Source organism: Diplotaxodon limnothrissa, linkage group LG17, assembly GCF_057381915.1.
Source record: "Diplotaxodon limnothrissa isolate DT_005_m linkage group LG17, D_limnothrissa_male_GT1.1, whole genome shotgun sequence".
NCBI classification, from domain to species: Eukaryota; Metazoa; Chordata; class Actinopteri; order Cichliformes; family Cichlidae; genus Diplotaxodon; species Diplotaxodon limnothrissa.
In genome coordinates, this window is record NC_140612.1 from 14,331,363 (window position 1) to 14,357,866 (window position 26,504).

Genomic DNA, 26,504 nt, shown 5'->3' on the forward strand with positions numbered 1-26,504 from the left:
CCGGTGCATTTAAGAACTGGCTGAACATAACTGTACCAGCCTGATTAAAATCTGCTTCAAAGTGAGTATACCCCTAAAGTAAAATGTCCAAATTGTGCCCAGTTTGTCATTTCCCTTCCAGGAGTCATGTGACACGTTAGTTTTACAAGGTCTCAGGTACAGATAAAGAACAGGTGTGTTGAATTTGATGTTATTGCTCTCACACTCTCTCACTGGTCACTGGAAGTTTATCATGCCACATCATAGGAAAGTATTCTCTGAGGATCTGATAAAAAGAATCGTTATTGTACATAAAGATAGCCTAAGCTATAAGAAAATTGCCAACACCATGAAAATGAGCTGCAGCATGGTGGTCAAGACCATACAGCAGTTTAACAGCACAGGTTCCAGTCAGAACCTAACATAACTTCGCCATGGTTGACCAAAGAAGTTGAGTGCACGTGCTTCGCATCATAGAGGTTGTCTTTTGAAAATAGATGTATGATTGCTGCCAGCATTGCTGCAGAGGTTGGAGGTGTGAAGGGTCAGCCTGTCAGTGCTCAGACCATACGCTCCGCACAATGCATCAAACGGCTGTCGTCCCAGAAGGAAGCCTCTTCTAAAGATAATGCACAAGAAAGCCCGCAAACATTTTGCTAAAGACAAGCAGACTAAGGACATGTATTACCTGTGGTCTGATGAGACCAAGATAAACTTATTTGGTTCAGATGGTGTCAAGGGTGTGTGGTGGCATCCAGGTGAGGAGTACAAAGGCAAGTGTGTCTTGCCTACAGTCAAGCATGGTGGTGGAATGTCATTGTTTGGGGCTGCAGTAACTAGCATCTTATGCTTTCCCCCTTATGGTTTCTAGCAAGGATGAGCAGTTGGGTGTTGGGGAAAGCCATGTTCATTAGCTAATCGGTACAAATAAATGATTTTTGACTACAGAACTCACTATGAGCTTGAATGCTGATTAAAGTCAGTTCTGTAGTTCAAACATTAGCTCTACTGCTAATGTCTGAACATTAGCAGTAGAGCTCCACGACTGGAGAACTGGACAGGTCTTTCAGGAACTGTATTAAACTGGTTCAAAACATACTTAGAAAACAGGAAATACTTTGTATCAATAGGTAACTTCACATCTGAGCAGACAAGTATCAGATGTGGAGTTCCCCAAGGTTCCATCTTGGGACCCTTTCTGTTTAACATTTACATGCTCCCATTGGCACAGATTATAAAGAACAACAAAATAAACTATCATAGCTATGCAGATGACACACAAATATATGTCACAATGTCACCAGGAGACCAAGGCCCTGTACAGGCTCTTGGTAAATGCATCGAGGAAATTAATGACTGGTTGTGCCACAATTTTCTCCAGCTAAACAAAAACAAAACTGAGGTAATAGTCTTTGGTGCCAAAGAAAAACGATTACAGGTCACCAGAGAACTTCAATCTATACACCTAAAAACCACAAACCAGGTGAGAAATTTGGGTGTAGTGATGGATGCAGACCTAAACTTAGAAAAACACATTAAGACAATAACAAAATCAGCTTACTATTACCTCAAGAATATTTCAAGGATAAAAGATCTGATGTCTCAACAGGACCTGGAAAAACTAGTCCATGCATTCATCTTTAGTAGGCTTGATTACTGTAACAGCATCTTTACAGGTCTACCTAAAAAAATCAGTCAGACAACTACAGCTCATTCAGAACTCTGCTGCTCGAGTCCTCACTAAGACCAAAAAAGTGGACCACATCAGTCCAGCTCTGAGGTCTTTACACTGGCTGCCTGTCCATCAGAGGATAGACTTTAAAGTCCTGATGGTGGTCTATAAAGCTCTGAATGGTTTAGGACCAAAATACATCAGTGACCTCCTGACCCAGTATGAACCTTCCAGACCCCTCAGGTCATCTGGATCCGGTTTTTTATCAGTTCCCAGAGTCAGAACCAGACACGGGGAAGCTGCATTCAGCTTTTATGCTCCTTATATCTGGAACAAACTCCCAGAAAGCCTCAGATCAGCTGAAACACTCAGTTTATTTAAATCCAGGTTGAAGACTCACCTATTCTCAGCTGCATTTGAATAAAGCACCAAATCCACACTTTTAAGCTTAAATTTCAAAACTTACATTTAACTACTGATTTTATCTACTGTTCTGATTTTATCTGTTTTGATTTTATATACTGTTTTGTTTGTTTGTAAATTAGTTAGTTTGTTTGTTTGCTTGTTTTAATCAGTTTTAAATCATGCTTTTTATTTGTTTTTGTTTCTAATGTCTCTGTAAAGCACTTTGAATCACCTTGTTGTTGAATTGTGCTATACAAAAAAACTTGCCTTGCCTTGCCTTACTGCTCTAACTGCATTGAACTGAACTGAAGGATGTTTAGACCTGCAGCTGAAGATGAGGCACTGAAATGGTTTATTATGAGAAACACGGAAAGGTCACTAGGCTAATCGGTCACTAACTAACATTTCCTTATGTTAAACCCAAATAATTGTTTCAATTTAATAATTATATAGACTATCTCAGGGGTCCCCTATTAAAATAGCTGGAGGTCCACTACTTCCGCCATCCAATCAATCTGGAGTCCAAACATTTTAAATGAACCGACAAAAATATTTTTGTTCATTTTTGCTTAACATTTAATTAATAATATAGACATTTGTCTTGTAACTACTGATCAATTATTCATATGCCAATTAAATCATTTGCTGAACAGAAAAGAAGAGACCATGTACTATTTAACACTACTGGCTTGGACAACTGAAGGAACTCTAAATATAACCAGAGCAAAGCATGGGAAGAATGACAATAAGAACAATAAAATGTAAGTAGAGGAAAGAAATTACAATGAAATTGTGGAAAATTTAGTACAGATTCAAGAGAAATTAAATTTTCTGTTACAGTACACTTAAACTTAGGTGTCAGAAGGATGAAAATTTCCATAACACATTTGGGAGCTTTGAATCTTACTAAGACGATCAAGTAAAGAAGTACAGTTGTAGCTGATCAATTTGGATAAACTCCAACACCACAAACACTGAGAGAAGGTTGTGAGACTTAAATTAGCATAGGTATCATTAGAGGCCAAATACAATTTTTATTCCAGTGTGTGCTTTTTAATACTGCAAGGATTTTTAGACATGCGAGCCAAAAGTACTGACGCATTTTGGAGCCAGCTTCGTGTAGCTATTTAAGGAATGTTTGGAACCTTTCTTTGGCCTGAGGGTTGCTGCTTGATCACACCTTATATTGCCTCAATCCCCAGTGTATTTGATCTTCTATTTCCTGTAGCGCCACCTTTTTAAAAAATTATTTATAGCTACAAACAAGACCTACCACAAATCGTTTTACTTCCTTAACACAAATGAATAAGCCATGGCTTTAGTGTAATGTTACCAAAGCAGTGACTCATTTTCTGCTCAAACCTGCCACAGTTTCCCTGTGGTATTAACATTAAGTAGAGTCTTGAAGCGAAATGTGTTAAAGCTCTTCTTTCTTCTTCAAGATTATTTGCCGCACCATTTCAGCAATTTTAGGGCGAATTTCTTTGACAGAGACTTTTGGTCCCCATGCATCCAGCACTTTGCCGTTAACGTCAATTAGATACTTCCAGAAATTCCAGTCAGGCTCCTTTCCAGATGCCTCTGTAAAAGATTAAATGACAGATGTATGAATAACAGGTTCGTGTAAGCTTGTAACCTTTTAAAAAAAACATTATTTGTTTTAAGTTTTGCTTCAAAGGTTTCTATTTTTCCCCTCTCTTTTTTCTACACCGCACACGACTGCTCTCTCATAACCCCCCCCCCCCCCCCCCCAAAGAGGCAGTTACTCACCAAGAAGGTACTTGTAGACATTGTTGGCTCCAGTGCCAACAACAGCAATTTTGCTGAACAGAGGAAAGGAGACTGCGTAGACTCTGCGCACAAAGCTGTCAATCTCCTTGTCACTGCCAGGCTCCTGCTGTCCAAATTGGTTACAGGGGAAGGCTAGCACATTGAAGTGATATGGACCAAAGTCCCGCTGGAGCTGCTGCAGTTGATTGTAGTGTTCCTCAGTGAAGCCACATTCACTAGCTACGTTTACCACCAGGGAAACCTAAAGCCACCAGAAAACACTGTAAAAACACCACAAAAGCTTTCCTAGCTTAATATGTGTCAGTATATATGTTTCTTTAAACATGCATAATTAAATGAACTACTTGCAGTTTTATTTGCATGTAGTTCACATAAAGTTGGCAACCACTGGATTGAATCACCCCACTGTACAGTATATGTTGGATCTATAAAGCTATATGTGTTAGTTAAAGGTTGCCATTGACCAATTTTACAAGGCTGCTGAGGATGACACATTCAGTGAAGAGGCCACCTGCTATAACTGAAACAGATATGGATATTTTTTCATTAATTTATGTTAAATAACGGTTACTTTCACTGAGACCATATCTGATGTAAAATTGTTTGTTTAGTTGTCTCTTTTTAGACTATTTTTGTCTTTATTGCACTGTGACAGTGAAGATGGACAGCAAAGTGGAGAAGGCACTAGGGCTGGGCGATATGACCCAAAATTCATATCTTGATATTTTTTAGCTGGATGGCGATATACAATATATATCTCGATATTTTTTTAAGCCATAAGGTAAGAACAAAAAGAGAGTTCTTAGTCAAAGCTGTGTCCCAGATGTCACACAGGCACTTTTATTAACATACAGCGTAGATGTACATGAAGAAATTACTCAAAAATAAATTATCAGCATTTATTATATAATAATGCTCCATAAATAAAAGAAAACAATGATGTTTTTGTGCATAACAAAAAGCTCACAATTGTGCAGTCAAAATGTAAACTAAAAGACGCTGAGCATAACAAAGACAGATTTCACAGCTGCTCTTTTCCCAAGTTGTACTGCGTGACTGACAGCCTGGAGTTTGAAATCTGCTTTGTAACCGTGTCTCTTAACAGGTGCCATTTATGGTGCTTATACACACACAATACGGTAATATTACGTTGAAGCACAGTACGTATCACTCCGCGAGGCTCCGGAATACGGTAGCCTACTGCTCCGACAATCCATCAAGCGGTGCAGCTCCGTAGCTTTCCAAAGTGGAACTAAAACATGTCTTGACAGATTGCTGAGTGCCGTGTACCACATAAAATCGGTTCGCGGTCAGTAGGCACAACCAGAATTCATACATACAGAAAATGAAAGGATTTTAGGCCATGCATGTCGTTAGCGCGGTTAGCTCGCTAACACGTTGACGCCGTCCAGCCTCACACACGGGGCGATCCGCGGTAACTCGTTAACGGAGATTTGCCGTGTCCAGCTTGCCGTTGCCTGCAGGTGAAGCGATGGGGGAGGGGGGAGTTGTGTTCAGTGAAGGAGAGGCGAGGCCCAGTAACGTTGCAGAGAGACAAAAGTGGACGAAAGAAAGGCAAACTTGCGACTCCACGAGTATAATTATAACATAACATATACTATATCGATATAAACGATATTGTCACATCTTATATCTCGTACGAAAATATATCGATTTTTTTTTTTTTAAACTTGATATATCGCCCAGTCCTAGAAGGCTCACAGGCCAGACAAAGACTCCCCAGCCACAGCCCTAAAACATGATTGATCTAGAGCAGCGGACCCCAACCCTTGGGCCACGGACCAGTACCGGACCATGAGTTGTTTGGTTCCGGACTTGAGGCTTGGGTGTGAATTTTTTTTATGGTTTTTTTTGGTCTTTATCATTGTTTTTTATTGTTTTTATTGTTAACTCTGTTTCCCTGGGTGTTTTCCCGTGTGTTAAGAATTAATTTTTTTTTTTTTTGGTACTGCTACTGGTTTTATTTTGTTGTATTTATCCACGACATCTTGCAGTCCGTGAAAATATTGTCGGACATAAACCATCGCGCAAAAAAGGTTGGGGACTGCTGCTCTAGAGGAGATCTGCACGGAGGAATAAGCCACAATAGCAGCAACAGTGTGTGAAAACCTTGAAGACTTGCAGAAAACATTTGGCCTCTGTCATTGCAAACAAAGGGTATGTAACAAAGTATTGAGATGAACTTTTATTATTGACCAAATACTTATTTTCCACCACAATCTGCAAAGAAATTCTTTAAAAATCAGACAATGTGATTTTCTGGATATTTTTTTCTCATTTTGTCTGTCATAGTTGAGGTATATCTATGATGAAAATTACAGGCCTCTGTCATCTTTTATATATATATATACACACACACACACACACACACACATATTGCCCCACTGTGTACAGACAGACAGACAGGCTCCTTCTTCAAAAAAAGCAAAAGTGAAGTCTGGCCGTCCCACTGATTGACTAATTATTTGAACCACAGATAACTGTGATTTAGGCCTTTACATGTTACAGACGCCATTCACAGATACAGAGACTAATAAGTATCCTAATACACATTAATACATGTCACAGCTTCATACTTTAACTCGCAGTTAAACTACAGAAGATCATCACTGCAGAAGTATGGCTTCCTGAGAAAGCAGTGTGTAATCTTATCATCTAGTGACATCTGGTGTCAAGATAATACAATTGCAAGTCTGACATATATGACATGGGATACTGAAAATATCCACATCTCTAATAAATTAAGCTCTTTATGTGTCTGGTACCATATCTCAAAGACAGTTAATATGATTAACTTCAAACTTAGTGGGTGTAATGCTGAGAAGGTAGCGTATGGGGTCATTGGATGACTCCCATTTTTTGAATTAAAGTTACTGGTAGGGCTGCTGTTTTGGCAGTCCTTGATGCCTTTTATACAGTGGCCCTGAGAGGTCAAGAAAACACCAGCAAATAGAAATGCACCCCAAAATCACACAAAGCACAACTCTAGTTAAAATAAAACAAAACAAACAAAAAACTCAAACAAAATACAAGAAACCACAGTTACACTACAGTATGATCAAGGACTATAATCAGCATGCTGGAATCTGCGACAGTGGAGTGGGAGTTCATCCACAGAATGTGGATCTCACTGAAGAAGCAGCTGGTGTTGATTTATTAGTCACAAAGTACAAAGTCACAAAGTGCCGATATCTTATTTTTATAACTTAATAATAATGTGTGACACACATGCATATAGAATGAGAAGAGGGTGTGAAAAGAGTGAGGTGAGGTGAGGTAGGATGGAGGAGGGGAGACGGAAAACACAATAACCCATTAAATGAGAGTGACTCTGTTCGACTGTTTTCAACTATGGGATGTGCACAAGGACATCAAGGGAAAATGGTTCAAACAAGTCCTTGACATTATACTGCTGCAGATGTTATGTAGAAGTGCTTACCCTAATTATTAGGGTTATTTTTCTAATATTGGATGGTCTTTGCCTTGTAATATAAAGTGTCTTGAGGTGGCTTTTGTTGTGATTTAACACTATAAATACAACTGAACTGAAACTGAATATAACATTTTGAAGTGAGATGCAGTGAATAACTATCATGCTGTGCTACTGTTGTCTTCAACTGGTTCAAAGATCACCCATTTTTTGGACTCACTGAAAAAGAATGCAGGTTTAAAAGCATTTCCCACTGGCTTCACTTTTTAGACTATAGCTTTGCTTGTCTTTGGTATCCAGTACGTATTACTGAACATCTTTGAATGTCAGTGTGTGAGCAAGTGTCTTATCTTAATGGTTGTTTGTCTAATCTACAAGGCAGCACAGCAGGTCCAGCAAAGTTCTCATGTGTAATGGAACACCAGTTTTCAGTCTTGCTTTTACATTTAATTATTCCTTGCTGACATGAAATGTAAATTGGAACTTTACGTACACTCAACCCATTTAGGCACTGTACTAGTTACAGTAACTCTTCCTTAAAAAGTGCACCGCTACAGCTCTGTGGTGTACAAACTGTGTTCATTCACCTGTAGTGTGTGAAAGATTTATAGTTTAATTTGTCTGTTTGTGTTTATGGTTAAAACAAAATCCAGAGAGTCTTTCACCTTATTACAAAAAGGATATCTTTTTGAAAGATACCGTCTATAATAATCATTTAAAGCTCCATGATTAAGAATTTGGAAGCAAATAAAGTCAAAGACAGCTAAGTCAAAAAAGATGCAGTTTGTCTTATTATTATCATTTTATATAAAGGTTGTCATATGTAATATACATCATTGTTGCATTATTACGTTTATTTATTTTTATTTAGGTGTATATCAACAGTTATTGTAATAACTGGGGTAAAAACCAAACTCATGTATGTTCCGTTACCTCTGATGACGGATAGAGTGAAGATAGAGTGAAGTCTTCAGACAGATTAGGGCTAACGCGGTCTGGTGATCCGTAACTTGTTTGAATGAAATCTCAGCACTTTCTGCAGCTTCAGGGGCTGCAGGCCTGCCACGTAGGCTATCCGGGCTACGTGACGGGACATCCCCACCAGCAGCCCACAATCAAACTGATTCTCATCACTGCTGTGTTAGTTACATCTACAAACAACATTTCATGGAGAGAAGTAAAAGAAAGAAAGAAGCCAACATTCCCATGCAACATTCATTCAAGCAAAGGGCTGGCGTGCCGAGAAACTGCGCTCTAACATCTGTAGTTTAAGCTGCTGTGAGTCGTACTTACCGAACCCCGATATTTCTCCAGAGATACCAGCTTGCCCCTGCTATTCACAACTTTAAAAGTATAAAAGTCTTTCTGTTTGCTTTCAGCGAGGCTGAAGAAAGTCAGTAACACTGTGAGCACTGCAGGAAACATCTTTGCAGTCAAACCACCAGCGGAACCAAGATAAACTCCTGCAGTCTTTCTCCGTCCGCCCCGCAGTCACCAGCAGTCTGCGCACCTCCTCTGCACTCAAGCTACACACAGCGATCAGCGTTTCCTGGGCAGGAAGCGCTTAACAAAAATAAAAGTCTTATTGGTCTTCGGTTGTATTCGGTATGAGCAGAAACTAGCAATTTAGCCTGTAAACTCGTGAGGAAAGTGTGTCTTGATGTCTCAGAATAACGGACCTGAGGCCCAGTTTAGGGTGCATTCCAGTTTTATTCAGGAAGGTTCCGTGAGAGCAGTGACCCAGAAGTATCTGTGTGGCGCCTTGGAGCAGTTCTAATTGTCCAAATACTACCAAATACTAAGGAAATAGTTGCTTTATCGCCACTTTTAGTATAAACTGGGATCATCCTTTATGAAAAGAGAGGAAAAAATGCCATTTCATAATTCATAGCAATGGACCATACATTCCTCCAACAAAGTTGACAAAGTGACACAGATCATTATCATTTATAGCTATATTTTACAATTCTGACTCGTGCCCAGTTGTTACCTTGCATGAAAAACACAGATTTTCATGAACTCTCGGTGTAGATCATGAACTGCGTGAACTGAGAAGTGTATTAAAAGCTCTGTAAGATTAAGGTTTGTCATATATATATATATATATATATATATATATATATATATATATATATATATATATATATATATATATATATATATTTACATATATGTGTGTGTGTGTGTGTGTGTGTGTGTGTGTGTGTGTGTGTGTGATTTTGTGTTTTTCTTTGTGTCAGTTGGGATAATGAATGGAGGGAATTTTATTTTAGCCACAGACATCCTGAAGTAGGATGTCTATGGCTGTGATACAATGTAGCTATTTTATTTTAGAGGCTATGGGACAGGTTTATTAAGCAAAGCAAATGACTGTGATGCTGCAATCACAGTGTGATCTATTAACAGTGTTCTTTAATTTATATATAAAGACCAGCCAGTGCATTTCAGCAATTAGTAACCAGCATTATACCAAGAGCAACGCAAATTATTGACTCAGAAACCTGCTAACCTGATGAGGGAGGATTAGGGCAAGTATGACGTAGGCCTATCAACAAAAATAATATAGCATAAGTTCAGCATTTACTCTTTAGGTGTTTCTTGCTGAAAACAGAGCAAAAATTCAGATGATTGAGAGGAGGATGAATGAGAATTTATATGTTTCTGATTCAGGGATAACTATTCTAAGGGAAATTGCTGGGCACTGTGCTTTAGGTACTTAAGTGAAGGGCAGTTATCCAGAGGAAAACTGCATTATTATATACTATTCCACCATATGAGCATGTGTCTGTGTGTAACACACATTACTTACCATCACATCCCATGCCCTCCATGCCAGAATCAGCCCTACTGAGGAAGACCTTCCCAATGGCCTTCCATCCAAAAACTAATAGTAATCCATAGCCACTCATGCAATTAACTAATAGATATATATTTAATGAATCTTTTCATGATATACCGTCACACTGTAAGTAAAGAAAGAAGGAAAGTAAGAAACGTGCATTTTCTGTGAATTAACAAAACCTTTGTTTTATAATTACAGGACAGCTATGATCAATCATCATTTTCGGTATTATTTCACATACTTACTTCTTACAATTTAAACCCAAAGAGTCATGCTGATGGATTTTGTTCATTTACTACAGCAGCTTTTCTTTATTATTTAGAAAAACTGAGATATAATGAAACTCAAATTGCACTTCTTTTCCTTATAGATCTTGGATCCAGATCTGGGATCTCCTTCCAGGTCTGGACAAGGGCATCAGCTAGACCAGGTCCTGGACAGTCTGACGTGTAACCAGGTGGAGTGAGATGGACCTAAACACAATGTGCCAGAGTTGTTCTATCGGTGTTCTATTAGGTCAGGCAAGCTTTGGTGCCTGTAAATGGAATCAATTCCTTGATCCACCAGAAACTATTTGCATACTCTTGCCATGTGATGCCAAGCACCAAGAGAAACTAAGATTCAGTGTACCAATGTAGGGTTTGACACTGGGTTCAAGGATTTCATCCAGATACCAAATAGCAGTCATTTGGTATCTGGCATGTAGAGTTCTATGTGTCCCTCCATGGATATGTCACTGACCCACTACCAAACTGATCATGCTGAATGATGCTACAAGCAACATAACACTCTTCACAGCTTCTCCAGACACTAATATATATATATATATATATATATATATATATATATATATATATATATATATATATATATATATATATATATATATATATATATATAGCTAGCGAGAGAGGGGGGGAGAGGGAGAGAGAGAAAGGGTGTTGTATACAAAACAAGGACCTTCCTAGTAGTACATGAACGCGGCACGAAACACGCCCCTCTTCATCATCACTGGCACTCCCACAATGCAGCGGGGTAATGTATTAACATGGCGTCAATGCTTGCTGTTTTGACCAGGGCCGTGGGATTTGAAAACATTATGTAGACCAGAACCATGGAGATAGCTAAACAATAATTTCGAATCAACTTAAGAGTTCGAAAGTAAGTCAGTGCGTGCTCTGTTGTGTTGCAATGGTTTAAGCGTCTCCTTTGTGTTTTTTATGACTTGCTGCTGTGTAGTAAGTGAGTACCAGTATTATTTATTTCCCGTAGCTAGCTCAGGCGGACGACCGGGCATCGCAGCTAACCTCAGTAACATTACGGAGAGGGCTAACAACGTACTCTGCAGAGCAAAGCAACCCCAGGAAGTAAGCGTGAAGCATTCCCATAACGTAAGACGGTACATTTAACCTTTAATGGTAAGCTTTTTAAGTTAATTCTATTTTAACGCATTTTTTTTCTCTGCCTGATGGCATCTTCCTCCCTTATTTGTTGCTCGGAAGTTTAGCTAACTGTGTGTGTTAGCTTTCGGTGTTGTGTTTAAGTTTGTTTTTCTCTAAACTGAAACACACGGAAGCCCCAGTGAGTAGTAATGTCTGCAACCCCTAACCTGTGGTTTACTGTAAAACGAAATTAATCTCCAACTGCGATAGTGGAGGTGGATTTCCAGGAACAGACCTGGGGGGAAAGCAATCAGGGTGGTAAACTGTCTATTTGGCATTTGTGTTTGATCTAAAAACGCTAGTTTGATTACGTTGGAACTACGATGCTAACTTTTGTTTGATTAATTTCGGCATTTTATAGACAAATTGGTCTGTTGCTTTATGACGAATGAAAATGATCATTAGCAGCAGTGTGGATCTCTGTGCTAAACGATTTTTGTTTTAACTGAGAATATTACAAACGAGCTTTATAAATTGTACTGTATGTGCACATCTGTCATAGTTTTTGTTTAGTGTGCTCACAAGATATTTTAGTTTGATTTCATAAAAACTTATTGATGTGCTCACTTGGTAACTTGGCTCTGGGATTTTCTGTGTTCAGTGTGGACAATGCATAATAAAAATGATCTGTTTGAACTCTAAAGACAAAGTTAAAGTTGCTCTGTAACGCCCCCCGCTCATCTTTATTACTTTTAAACAATGATAAATCCTTTAAACAAAAGAGTAAAAGGTAAAGATCTGACCCAAAATTAACTCAACACTTCCTTATTTATTTACAACTTGATTATTCACCTTTTTAATGAGTCAAAGTCAACTCTTTTAAAAAATAAAGGGAAAAAATCTGTTATTAAAAAAAAAAGTTTTAAATAAACAATAAACTAACAATTATGAACTAAAGATTTTTCTCTAAGTTACTCATTCAAAGTTTACATATGCATTCGGCTGAATTGTTAAAACAATGCACAACACATTATTTCACTGCAGATACAATTTATTTTTTCTTCTTTTCCTAGACTTTGGGTGGCCTGCCTCCCTGGCCATCTTCAGTGTGGTGTTGACTCCACCAGGAATAAGAGCAGAAGAAACAAAGGGATGGATGAGTCCTTGACTCCAGTAAAGACAGTCAAACAGTCTCAGCTCAGAGGAGCTAAAGCTTTATCCACTGAGAAATCAAATAAAGAGACTCTTGTGCAGAGAGAGGGTCATAAGTCTGCAAGCCGCAGCAAAGAAAACAGCACGACTGCCAAGGATGAACATAATATAGGCAGCCAGGTTAGCCGTGGGCAAGGCAAGACTTCTACAGATATTCCCCAGGACAAGAGAAGAGGTCGGCCATCCAGATTGAGTAGGCTGACTGGAAGAACGGGTTCTGGGGAGAGAGGCAAAGGAAAAGGGGCAAGCTTACAGCAGCACCTGGTGCCACAGGCTTCTGAGTCCAGAACATCTCTTTCTGCAGACAGCAGCCCCTCAGCAAACAAAGAGAGCAGGTCTTCTGTAGTGCCTGTTACCCCTGACAAAGGGCTTACAGAGCAGGCTAGGAGCTCTACTAGAGCCCTGGCAAAAGAAAAATCCCAAGGTGGGTTGTAAAGCATTTTTCCTGAAATGAAGAAGTCTTCTTCATCAAATAGAGCTCCAGTAAAGTGCTTTGTGTTTGCTGTTTTTTTTAGTGTTGAAAGCCGCAACACTGATGAATCAGTCTGTGCAAGAGGGCCCAGAGGTGAGGCCCACTGTGGAGGAAGGACCTCTCACAGAGCAACAGCTGGGCCTCCGACAGGCAGAGGAGCGTCTCCGCAGAGACTACATCTACCGACTGCTGAAAGTGAGAAAACCACTCAGTATAACCTTTGTATACCAAATTTTAATAATATGTATGTAATAGGTCCAGAGTTGCTAAATTACTTGACAGTGCAATAATTTTTTTTAATTTGCATTTTTCCACATGTATAAAAATTTTAAAAAGCCACATCTTAATTAGAATGTGTTCATAACTTTATTTTTGAGATACATCGATTTTTATGATACACTTATTTTCATAAACAGCAGCACAAATGAAAATATCCAAATGGAATGGCTCTTCTGTAAATAAAGGGTTAACTAAAGCTTGAGGACATTTTGGCAGTAAGGTCTTGCCTTTACATTGGAATAAATCAGCTTACAATTTAGCTATAAAGCAGATTGCTACTGTACTATAATAATTATCTAATTGTCTAGTTAAATTAAACATGGGAAAAAATAGTAGCACACAGGCAGATCATGTGTTAAATCTCATTTTCATTTTTGGTGCTAACCTAAATGTGATCATTCTAATTAAACATTGATGCACTGATCATTGATGGCTAATCATTTCTGTCTCATATAAATGGGGAAAAAAGACTAAAAGGCTCATTCTAATAGAAAAGTCTGAGTAAACTCAAGATTGAGCTCAGTTTAAACTGGACGCATTATCGTATTTTTCTACCATTTGGACCATGGTGAAGCCCCTCAGTTCATCTAATTGGCTGCTCCTCTTTAAAATACAAACCAAACCCAAACTGTTCACTGTCTCTAAGATCATACTTAGCAAAGACGGCCTGAAACACATTCTAGAGTAGTCGGAAGGTTTTGGCTGATGGGAATTTCCTGTACATAAGCTGAGCTTATTTTTATGAAGCCCTGATAATGTTTGATATGAACATTCAGTTTTTAAACAGGATGTATAACAGGATCTGTTCTTCCTAATTTTCGCTATTTCATTCTTCTGTTACCTTGAGTCATTTTCAGAATGTGTGTTTTTGGTTTTTTTTGTACTGGGCACTTTTTTTTTTTTTTTTTTTAAATCTCCACCCAGCATGGCAAGGTGAGATCCACTGTTTAATTATAAGCTGGAGGATCCAAATAACAAATCCCCCACATGTAGAGAACATAAATTGATTGCCTATGTCTTTGTTTTTACAGCAGTCCCCTGAGTACCCAAACTACCAGTACATATGCAAGCTGTGCTCTGTGCACATTGAGAACATTCAAGGAGCACACAAACACATCAAGGAAAAGAGACACAAAAAAAACATAATGGTAAGTACTTGTGATATGCTGGTGTTTATCTGAGTGGACTGATAGGAAGATTTTAAAATAGTTTACACATTCTGCTTGTGACATGTTAGGAGAAACAAGAGGAAAACGAGCTGCGTGCCCTGCCACCTCCTTCTGCTGCTCAGCTGTGGGCTGTCAATGCCGCTGTCCTAGAAACTGCCAGGCAGCAAGGGATATCAGATGAAGACTTTGAGATTCGAAAGACAGTGGTCAGCAGGATGGAGATCATTATACAGAAACACCTCACAGGTTGTATGATGTGATCGCATCCAGTCAATTCCTTGATTTTATCTTTATTGACAGTTGGCAGTCTTTCTGTGAGAGTTATTCTGCGTAGACTATAGATCTGCCTGACGTTGATTCTTTGGTTTCCAGCTTGTTCACTCCGTCTCTATGGTTCGTGTCTTACCCGTTTTGCCTTCAAGACAAGTGATATCAACATTGATGTCACCTACCCTCCCTCAGTAAGTCTGCTGCTAATAGTTTGCAATCCATTTACTCTTAACACAAAAGCACAATGACAGCAGTGACCTTTTCTTATGTCTGTTCAGATGACACAACCTGAAGTCTTAATTCAGGTGCTGGAAATCCTCAAAAACAGTCGTAAGTTTTCTCAGTTGCATTTTATATTAAGTTGATGTGCTGGTTATTAAGCTGTATATAACTCCAGATTAGCTGAATGCTGTTTCGGGTCCTCCTCCTCCCCCCCCCCCCATCTGCATTTTTTTGTTTTCAATTTGGCTGAAACCCATCATTTAAAAAAACAAAACAAACAGTAATTGATTGTTTTCTCCCTAGCCGAGTTTTCTGAGGTGGAGTCAGACTTCCATGCCAAAGTACCTATCGTGTTCTGTCGGGATGTTAGCAGGTGAGCATTAGCAGGATCTCTTTTTGTCCCTCCATGTTGTATGTCTATGACACAGCATTATCTTCAGTGACAGAATAAGTTAAATGTAAGGCTAGGGAGTATAGGGCTGCTCGATTATGGCAAAAATGATAATCACGATTATTTTCACTGAAATTGAGATCTCGATTATTTGACAATATTTATTTAACCCTTTAAGACCTACTGTAGAACCAAGTCTGCCAGAGCTTATATTATTATTTTTTTTTTACATGTTGTAGTGCCATTTGTGGGAACATTTCAAGTTGCTATACATCAATACAACTGTTAATGCATACATATTATTAAAATATGGGCTATAAGTCCATAGTAACTACATTAATTGCAAAAAAAAGTTCAATAAACTACAAAAAAAATTGAAAATCGTTTTTGTTTTGTTTTTTTACATATATTTCTACTTGGAGAAATTTAAGAGGTTTATCCCTCAAAAGTTTAAATACAAAAAAGTTGCAAAAAATAGTTTACAACAACAGGAAATTTATTTTAAGTGTCTTCATAGTTTTATTTTGGAGATACAGCAATTTTTATATACTGCAGGAAAAACAAAAAAACAATCCTATGATGCAAATTTGCAAAGAAAACAGCACGTGCATTAAAATAAACTATTTCCAGCAGTGCAATTCGAGTTCTAAGCATCCCAGCAACTATTCAGAAAAGTCAAACATGACTTATAAAAACACCAGTATAGGCTTTTAAGGCCTACAAGTAAAAAAACTACATTTTCCGCGAAAATGACGCCACTTCCGGTTTTGGGCAGGAAATGGCAGACATGCGAACTACCTGTTTCAATGTGCGAAGTGTTACGAACAGCTGATCGGATCGGCAAAGCCTGTTGTGGAATATTATGTTTTTGTTCCTGCAAGCGCTTTTTATGCAATTTTTATACACACAGGCTTAAATACAGTCCCGATCAAAAGTTTAAGACTACCTCAAAAATGGCAAATCATATTTTGCATGGTTGGGTCTTAACAAGGTTCCAAGTAGAGCTCCAACATGCAACAAGAAGAAATGGGAGAGAGAGATAAAAAAAAAACAATTTTTAGAGCATGCAATTTATTGAAAACGCTTAAACTAAAAAAGGCAGTTTTACACCTGATCAAAAGTTTAGGACCACATGCCTTTAAATGGCCAAATCTGTGCAAAAATATGGAGTCATTGTCATTGTCTGTCAGGTAGTCACTGATGGCAAAGACAAAAAAAAAATGTTCCACTTTTCTAATGTGGTCGGGTTGTTGAACTGCATAAGCAGGGTCTTTCACAGCACGCCATCGCTGCTGACGTGGGGCTCAATAAAACAGTCATTTGGAATTTCTTAAATCAGCGGTCCCCAACCTTTTTTGCGCCAAGGACCGGTTTATGCCCGACAATATTTTCATGGACCGACCTTTAAGGTGTCGCGAATAAATACAACAAAATAAAACTAGTACCGGTACCGAAAACAAGAAAATTTATTCATAACACACATGAAAAGACCAAGGAAAACAGAGTAAACGATAACAAAATAATGCTGAAAACCGATAAAAACCCTGAAAACTATACATTTCACACCTGAGCCTCAACTCTCGTGGCCCGGTACCAAACGACTCACGGACCGGTACCGGTCCGAGGCCCGGGGGTTGGGGACCGCTGTCTTAAATGATCCTGAGGATTATGGAACAAAAACATCAGGTGGAAGACCCCCCCCCCCCCCCCCCCCCAGCAGTGAGCCTGATGACCCTGTTGGCTGTCCTTGAAGAAACTGGACGATCCTCGATCAGCGTTACTGGGGCTGCAGTCGGCACCGGCGTTGCTGGTGCTGACTGGAGCCCCATAACTATCAGACGGCATCTGAGACTGAAGGGCTTCAAAAACAAAAAATGTCTTCAGGGACCTCATCTCCTTGAACGCCACAGAACTGGCCATTTGGACTTTCCAAGAGAGCACCAAACATAGAATTTTTAAAGGTGGAAGAAAGTTTAAGTGTTTGATGCGAAAAAAAAAATTAACCTTCATGGTCTGATGGATCCCACTTGCAATGTTTTCTATGCACCACAGTGGAGGGGGGGCCATAATGGAATGGGATGCCTTTTCCTTCAGTGGAGCAATTGAGGGTTCTGGAGGTGCAGGAATGTCAAACGGCTGTTGGCTATGTCCAGATGTTTCAGAGAGCATCTTTCGTGACTGAGGGCCCTCCTCTGTGTGGTTACGACTGGGTTTTTCAACAGGACAATGCTACAGTACACAATGCCCGCAGGACAAGGGACTTCTTCCAGGAGAATCACAGGTTTTTTGGAGGTGTGGTCCTAAACTCGAACAGCTGTAAAACATCCTGTTTGAGTTCAAGCATTGTTTTAATCTCCCAAGACCCGAACTCTTTCATGGCTTGCATTTTTAATTTTTCTTTGATATTTGGGCTGATTGTTTTTACATTCATCCGGTCCCAAAGAATTACGAGATTGTTTTTTTGTTTACCTAGTTTTATGTTTCTGAGAAAAATGAGAGCCACATTCGTTTTAAATTTTGATAGAACAGTGGCAGTATAATGTCCTCGTAAGTGGATATCAGGCCCTTGTAGAAAAAAAATTAAGTATTTTGGTCTAGACAACCCAAAATGTGATGTCCACATATGTGGATGCCAGGTCCTAGGAGGCTTAAAAAACAAATGTTTTGCTCACTCCCATTTCTTCTTGTTGAATGTTAAGGGTCTACTTGGAACCTTGTTAAGATCAAACTATACAGTAAATTACTTTTTTTTTGCTTGCTATTTTTCAAGTGGTCTTAAACTTTGGATCAGCACTGTATACACATCCAGCCCAGTAACATTTAGATAAATGTCGCTTTAACAAGTTGCACCTTGACCAGATGGTTTTGGTAGCCATCAACAAGCATCTGAGATAATTTTGACTCTATATTTGACTGTTCTCCTTGGCAGAATTGGTACCTGGCTTTTAAGCACAGCTGTAGGTAAATAAAAGCAATCCCAAATCATAAGCAATGCTTCACCGTGCCTGTGATGCACTTTTGATAGAAGTTTTTCCATTCCTCCCACCCACACTTACCTTTCAGAATTGTGTTTTTTTTTTTTTTTTTTTTTTTTTTTTTTTTTTATCAGATTGGAACACATTTTCTCTCATGCCTTTTGGAGAGTTGATGCATTTCTTTGTAAGCTGTAACCAGTTTTTTGTTTGCTTTTATCCACTTTGATGTATATGATATATCTAATGCTTTGTAAGTGGTTTTTAAAAAACAAAAAACTGACTAATACCTTTCGACCGCTAGACTTTGATGCTTTTTAGGCTCTTAGCAAACCATGACTTCTGCCGTAGCAGAAAACAGTGAAGATCGGGACAGCAGCTGAACTCTATTTGGGGTTAATCAGAGTCTCTTAATTGATGGCAGGCATGTTCCCAGGAAGTCTGTTGTAACACCTTTTGATTTATCACAGTATTAGTTTAAGGATGTGGACACTTATGCAACTAGCTTAATTTTTTTGAATATATTTTTTCCTAACAACTTTGTTTTTCAGTTGAATTGTAAAGGCTTCTAGGTCATATTAAAAATGGGAAAAGTGTATACACTGTTTATGTCCACTGTATATATTACAAAAATAAATATGAAAATTCTAAAGTAAGTTGTGAATTATCAAAATGTATTAAGTGCCCAGCCTATATAAAGCCTGTGTGTGGGAAATCACTGAGGCCTGCAGTCTGGTATTGTTTTTTGTTTTTTAATGTGACCTCTTTTTCAGATCATGAGCCAGTGAGACATTATGACAGTTAGAATTTGGTCCAGCTAATTGTCATCTTCCCCCACCTCTGTTTCTTCACAGCGGTCTGATGTGTAAAGTGAGTGCAGGAAATGATGTTGCTTGTCTTACGACCAATCATCTGGCAGCCCTGTCTAAACTGGAGCCCAGACTGATTTCACTGGTGTTGGCCTTCCGCTACTGGGCAAGGGTAAGCCTGTTTCGGACACTCAGAATGCATACACCTAATACATGTGTCCTTTGTTTAGTTCTCAGCATGTTGCAAAAGTATCTTTGTGTCATGATACTTGATAATTAATGTGTTTATGAAATGGCACAAAGGATATAGTGGATGTTTTGGATATGAAAACTGACGGACCAGAAATAATGATGATGTAATGGAAGTGGGTTTTTGTTTTTGTTTTTTTAAATCTCTTGTTAAAAGAGTTATTTTCAACCTCATTTGTGTGCAAATATAAAACTTATATGCCCAAATGGCAAACACAGATGATCTGTTGGTCTGTATGATGTATTGTTTGGACCAAATTTTGCTTTGATGTTTTGCTGAAAGCAAAAATAGATTTTTTTTTCTTTTATGTATTTATCCACACAGTTGTGTCACATTGACTGTCAGGCTGAAGGTGGCATCCCTTCATACTCCTTTGCCCTCATGGTGATCTTCTTCCTGCAGCAGAGAAAAGACCCTATCCTCCCTGTCTACCTGGGCCCCTGGGTAAGTTACTGAGAAAGGGCCACTCTGTATCTGTGCTCCTTGGCAAATAACCAACGTTAAACAAAATTATTTTTAAATCCCTTTCTTTATATTTTAGAACCTGGAATAGAGTTGGGAGATATAGTCTCAAAATTGTATCTGAGATTTCTGAGAGTATTTCCATAAAGTTTGCGACAATGAGATTTTTGAGAGTATAGGGAAAAAAAATACAGAACAATGATTGGAGCATAAAGCTTCTGAGCAGCAGCAGTTATAAGTACAAGTGAATGAAGGGCATTTACCACCTTCATCTTCAGAGAGTTACTGTCGTTAGTGACACTTTACCTATTTCAAAGTGTGAACTGTATTGACGCAGCAGCATCAGCATTATAGTGCAGTAGTAGTGATGCAATATTATACCAAGTGACACAGCATACCTCAAATATGAACACAAAGGTAACCACCGTGGCGTTTTTCAATTCAGTTCAATTCAATTTTATTTATATAGCGCCAAATCACAACAACAGTTGCCTCAAGGCGCTTTACATTGTAAGGTAGACCAAACGATAATACATCAGAGAAAAACCCAACAATCAAATGACCCCCCTATGAGCAAGCACTTTGGCGACAGTGGGAAGGAAAAACTCCCTTTTAACAGGAAGAAACCTCCGGCAGAACCAGTCTCAGGGAGGGGCGGCCATCTGCTGCGACTGGTTGGGGTGAGAGAAGGAAGACAGGAAAGAAGACATGCTGTGGAAGAGAGACAGAGGTTAATAACAAGTACGATTCAATGCAGAGAGGTCTATTGACACATAGTGAGTGAAAAAGGTGACTGAAAAGGAGAAACTCAATGCATCATGGGAATCTCTCAGCAGCCTATGCCTGTTGCAGCAGAACTAAGGGAGGATTCAGGGTCACCTTATCCAGCCCAAACTATATGCTTTAGCAAAAAGGAAAGTTTTAAGCCTAATCTTAAAAGTAGAGATAGTGTCTGTCTCCCGAATCCAAACTGGAAGCTGGTTCCACAGAAGAGGGGCCTGAAAACTGAAGGCTCTCCCTCCAGCCTAGAAGTAATAGATTTTCAGTGGAAATCTTAAGTAAACATATAACTGCTTAACCTTTTAGTTAAGAACAGTTAAGAATAACTAAAGTAACTTAACTGTGTAATGCTTCAGAAGCCTGTACAGCAGTGTAATATATTAAAACTAGTGGTGCAACGGATCACGGTTGATCCGTAATCCGAACCGATCCCACTCCACGGTTCGGCACGCACGTGATCCGAAGATTCGAAAAAGAAGGAAAAAAGGTATGTGTATGGTGCGCGTGGTCAGTCTGTCAAGCGATATTTATGGTCAGCGCTAGCGGTCCAAGTGGAGGAGCAGAGGAGTTTGCGGTATTTAAGCAGCCCTTTGCTGCCCAATCCGACCGGGCTAAAGCTATTACAAAAGCTACTGGAGTGTTTAGCTGCAGACGGGAGGCCGTATTCCCTTGTGCAAAACAAGGGGTTTAAACTATGATGAACGTGCTTGAGCCACACTATGATATCCCGTTGCGCGTCCACTTCAGTGACAGGATCGTACCCAGGCATGTATGAGCAGGAAAAGTTTAACGTTATGGCTGAACTGTCCCAGGCATCTTTTGTTGCCCAACTACAAACGGGTGGACCTCCAGGTCAACGGAAAGCTACGTGACCGCTCATTATATCACAGCGGAGTGGTAGATATAAAGCCCTGTACTGCCCTATTTTGCACCTTAATTTGTTTTTATATAATTGCGTGGAATAAGTCTTGAGTTGAATGTTTTTAATAGGCAAAAAATACTTAAAAAGTTAATAGGTAAATGTTAAATTTTTTCTTTTTTTCTTTTTTGCTGATCTGAAAATTGATCCGATCCGTGACTTAAAACCGTGATCCGAACCGAACCGTGAGATTTTTGATCCGTTGCACCACTAATTAAAACTGAAAAATGTTCAGTCTTGGGTTCAGTTTTTTAACCCGCTGTGGTAAGCGGTAAACCCACCATGTAACCACATCAACAATTTCCATCCACTGTTTGCACTCTGCAAGTGCAACTTGCAAGTAAGGTTACAAATTAGAGAACACAAATGCATAGTGTTACTAGAGCAACAACAAATTTTGACATCATATGACACTTTCACATCATGTCAAAGTAGGGCTGCTCAATTAATCGAATTTTAATCACGATTACGATCTGGGCTTTCAACGATCATTAAAAATGAATGAGCCGATTATTAGCCCCTCCCTCATTTATCCGCGACACCTTAAAGGCCGGTCCGTGAAAATATTGTCGGGCATAAACCGGTTCGTGGCGCAAAAAAGGTTGGAGACCGCTGATTAAGAGGACCCGAGGGAAGCTCGGAAAGTTATTTGGAGAGGAGAGTGACTGCCGTTGGTTGAAAAGAGAGGTAAAAAAAAAACTTCAGTGGTGTTGCACACTATTTTATATTATTTTTTAAAGTCATTATTCAATACATTGTTATTGTTAACCCTTTAAATCTGGTCAGAGCAGCATGCTCCGTTTTGCGTAACTATTTTTAAATCCCTGTAGAACCTGAACCGTGTAAGCTAGCGCAATAATTGGTTTTGCATATGAAACCAGAGGAGTTGTACTTACATCTTATGCCATCAGCTTGTCCTTGGTCACGGTTTCCTTCCACATAAAGCTTTGCAAAAATTGCATAAAAAGCGCTTGCAGGAACAAAAACATAATATTCCAGAAACACGCTTTGCCGATCCGATCAGCTGTTCGTAACACTTCCCACTTTGAAAAAGACGTCAGCGCGAACTATCACATGTCCGCCATTTCCTGGCCGAAACCGGAAGTGATGTCATTTTCGCGGAAAATGTAGTTTTTTACTTGTAGGCCTTAAAAACCTATACTGGAGTTTTTATAAGTAATGTTTGACTTTTCTGAATAGTTTCTGGGATGCTTAGAACTCGAATTGCACTGCTGGAAATAGTTTATTTTGATGCACGTGCTGTTTTCTTTGCAAATTTGCATCATAGGATTGTTTTTTCGTTTTTCCTGCAGTATATATAAAAATTGGTGTATCTCCAAAATAAAACTATGAAGACACTTAAAATAAATTTCCTGTTGTTGTAAACTATTTTTTGCAACTTTTTTGTATTTAAAGTTTTGAGGGATAAGCCTCTTAAATTTCTCCAAGTAGAAATATATGTAAAAAAACAAAACAAAAACGATTTTCAATTTTTTTGTAGTTTATTGCACTTTTTTGCAATTAATGTAGTTACTATGGACTTAATGCATACATATTATTAAAATATGGGCTATAACAGTTGTATAGCAACTTGAAATGCTCCCACAAATGGCACTACAACATGTAAAAAAAATAATATAAGCTCTGGCGGACTTGGTTCTATAGTAGGTCTTAAAGGGTTAAATAAATATCGTCAAATAATCGAGATCTCAATTTCAGTGAAAATAATCGTGATTATCATTTTTGCCATAATCGAGCAGCCCTATGTCAAAGGTTTTACCAGTGGTAGCAGGGCCCAGACAGTGTAATGTTGACAGTGTCTGAGCATCTAATGGACAAAATGACCCACATTTTCTGTCTGTGTGTCTTCAGGATAGTTTGGTTAAAAAAAACAATCCCACATGGCTCGAGTCTCTATTTGGAAACTAGGTGTAAATACAAGACGTTGATGGAAAATTGTATCATTCTTGTCACGAATGGACACATTGATGCAAAAGTACAACACTAAAAATATCCCGTGTTGTTGCTTAGATTATCTCATCAGACTTTTTGAGCACTATGCTGTATGCTCTGCCTGTGTAATAACGAAAACTCTTCTGATGCTGTAAATCATTAGTTTTCTTTAAAGATGCCTACCTATATTATATCTATGCATTTATCAGAAGGTAATGATAAACTCACTGTTTATGAAATGTTTAGCAGATCTTTTTTCCTGTTAGTTTTTAAAAAGATAAATTAAACAAATAAAATAGGTTTTATGAGACTTGTTGCAGTTTTCCACATGGTTACAAATGTGGATGACACAGGGTGAAGAACAGAAATGATTTCATTACAAACTTGATCTAATGTTGCTCACTGAGATTCATTGCTTTTAAATAGTGTAAGGTCTAAAAACATCCCCTGCAGAACAGGATATGAGAAGGTGTCAATTCTAGTGGCAGTAGCTTCTCTATGTGAGTGACAGAGCTACTTGTTGTGCTGGTTGAACAAGTAATGCCACTCTAATGATGCACACCTGCTACAATGACATTGAGTAACATACAGAGGTTTTATAGCTTTTTCACACTTAAGTTGTAATCTGTCAAATTTTAATTTGATCCGGCATCCAATCACCTGAATCACCCGAGAAGCTTCTTCAGTTCTAAAAGTAAAGAAGCTTCTCGAATGAGAGGTGAAACCTCTTCAAGGAAACTTGAAGTCCAGACATTTTACTTTTCAAGCTCCTTAGACAGGAAGAAGAGTAGTTCTTATATACCCGTCAAACCAAACTGTTTGTGGATCGTTTTGTGTAAACGGAAAAACATTTCTTGGAAAGGATGTTGGTTATGAATATTTTAAAAGTATTTTTGATGCTTTAAGCACATCATCTCTATAGCTCATGTTTCCAAAACTGGGCAGCTAACAATCTAGAGTGAGAAGTGGCATGGCAGGCTAGAAAAATATACATTTACATATACATTTAATCTGCAGTTAGGTGATCTTTTAAGGCTGCAAAGCTGCCATATTTCTGCTTTGCAGCCTTAAAAGATCTTAAAAGAAAGTGTTTTTTGGGGATTTAAACATACAGTACTGTGCAAAGGTTTTAGGCCACCTTTTATTTCTTTATATTTTGCTAGGAAATTGTAAAAAGATATAGTGATTTATTAAAATGTGCAAATATACAACATTAAAAAAAACCCTATAGTTCCTCTGTCTGAATTAGGTGATGAGTTTGGGGAAAAACTACAGGTTTACAATGGTTTGGTTGGTTTTCACATAGAGAAAAATTCAAGTGAACTCCGAGCCAATCAAAATGTGTCAGTCTGCTTATTAGGCAGATGTATCTGGGGTGGGAGCAATAAAAGTAATACAGGAAGAAAGTGCTGTGTGAGAAAAGTGAGAATTTACATTCATTTCACAGCTAGTTGCAAGACCTTACAGAGCTTTTACATTTATAGTAGAGATGGCACGATACCACTTTTTTATGTCCGATACCGATACCGATATCATAAATTTGGATATCTGCCGATACCGATATGAATCCGATATAGTGTTTTTTAATCAACAAAACTGTTTTTTAAATATCTTGCTGCATTTTGTATAAGTTCATACTCAAGTTTAAAACAACAACTACACTAAAGCTATTCTGTGATACCTGTATGCAAAAAAAAATATTTCATAGTTCAGCAATACTGATCAATCTAATAAACTTGAACCACCATTCTCCCTATTCTGGTATTTTAAAGAGTACTTAGCATAAATATTAAGCAACCTAACTAATAGCGTTCCAACTCCCAGCAACAACAAAAATAAATAAATAAAAAATAGGGAACCACCCTTCACGCGCCACCTCATGATGCTTAATCGACATAATCAACCTTAATTTGATGCAGTGTGAAAAAAATGCAGAGAAATCAATTATTTTTCAAGAAATATTAAATAGATTCAACATCTTTCTTCAACAAAATTGCAGACTGCACAGATGGTACCTTCCCAAAGGAAAAAGTACTATAGCTTACTAGGGTATGTGTGTATATATATATATATATATTAGGGGTGCAACGATACACAAAATTCATGGTTCGGTTCGGTTCGATACTTTGGTGTCACGGTTCAATATTTTTTCGATACAAAAAAAATGTTCATGCCTTTTTAATTTGTCATTTATTAAAATTATAAATATATATTTTAACTCAAAAGTACAGTTTTTAAATTTAACCCTAACCCTTGTGCGTGTTTTTTATTTTGACAGCGAATGCGCACCTGCGGACCACTTATGTGCAGCCCCGGTTATTTAGCTCGTCATATTGCAGCCACAGAAATTCTTTTGTCCATGAAACCATAAAGCTGCACTTTCTTTTTGCCTTATAGTCTGATTTGTCATAACTTCTCCTGCTGCTTTTACACACGCACTCACATAAGCTCAGCGATTCTCTGCGCGATCAACCTCTCACATGTTTAAGCTTGCTGCAGGAGATTTCACTTGTCATGTTTGCATAGTAAGCTAACGATTAATAAGACGATGTCAGAGGAATTGGTGCACAAATTATCATCACTCACAGATCAGTGCTGTCGCTCTCTATACACAGTTCGCACGATTGCAAAGTGAAAGCAAAAAAACAAGCGCAAATTCAAACGCGACTTCAATATGTCACATATTGACAGTGGCTCACCGATGCCAATGACATAATTACCCAGCTACATTTCTGAAAGAATGCAAAAGCATTGACATATATTTTTCCTACAATAGCCTGACGGGCAGGGAAGAGATAGATTTTGGTAGCCCGACTGAAAAA

At 38.5% G+C, this 26,504-nt stretch overlaps 2 protein-coding genes across 2 annotated transcripts in view; one reads left to right on the forward strand and one right to left on the reverse strand.

The window, feature by feature from the left end:
* Nucleotides 1-3,473: 3,473 nt before the first annotated feature.
* gpx7 (glutathione peroxidase 7) lies at nt 3,474-8,723 on the reverse strand. The gene is made up of 3 exons (XM_085376105.1): nt 8,592-8,723; nt 3,827-4,088; nt 3,474-3,637 (listed from the first exon to the last, which is right to left on the reverse strand). Exons 1-3 carry the CDS (start codon nt 8,721-8,723, stop codon nt 3,474-3,476), a joined length of 558 nt encoding a protein of 185 aa, XP_085232231.1.
* Nucleotides 8,724-11,184: 2,461 nt separating this feature from the next.
* tut4 (terminal uridylyl transferase 4) overlaps nt 11,185-26,504 on the forward strand; it is a 41,258-nt gene continuing 25,938 nt past the window's right edge. Inside the window, exons 1-11 of the mRNA XM_085376719.1 lie at nt 11,185-11,301; nt 11,413-11,558; nt 12,596-13,158; nt 13,250-13,401; nt 14,517-14,633; nt 14,723-14,900; nt 15,027-15,115; nt 15,203-15,254; nt 15,450-15,519; nt 19,364-19,490; nt 19,893-20,012. Coding sequence (XP_085232845.1) covers nt 12,675-13,158; nt 13,250-13,401; nt 14,517-14,633; nt 14,723-14,900; nt 15,027-15,115; nt 15,203-15,254; nt 15,450-15,519; nt 19,364-19,490; nt 19,893-20,012 — 1,389 coding nt within the window. The 5' untranslated portion in view covers nt 11,185-11,301; nt 11,413-11,558; nt 12,596-12,674. The remainder of the gene's footprint in view (nt 11,302-11,412; nt 11,559-12,595; nt 13,159-13,249; nt 13,402-14,516; nt 14,634-14,722; nt 14,901-15,026; nt 15,116-15,202; nt 15,255-15,449; nt 15,520-19,363; nt 19,491-19,892; nt 20,013-26,504) is intronic.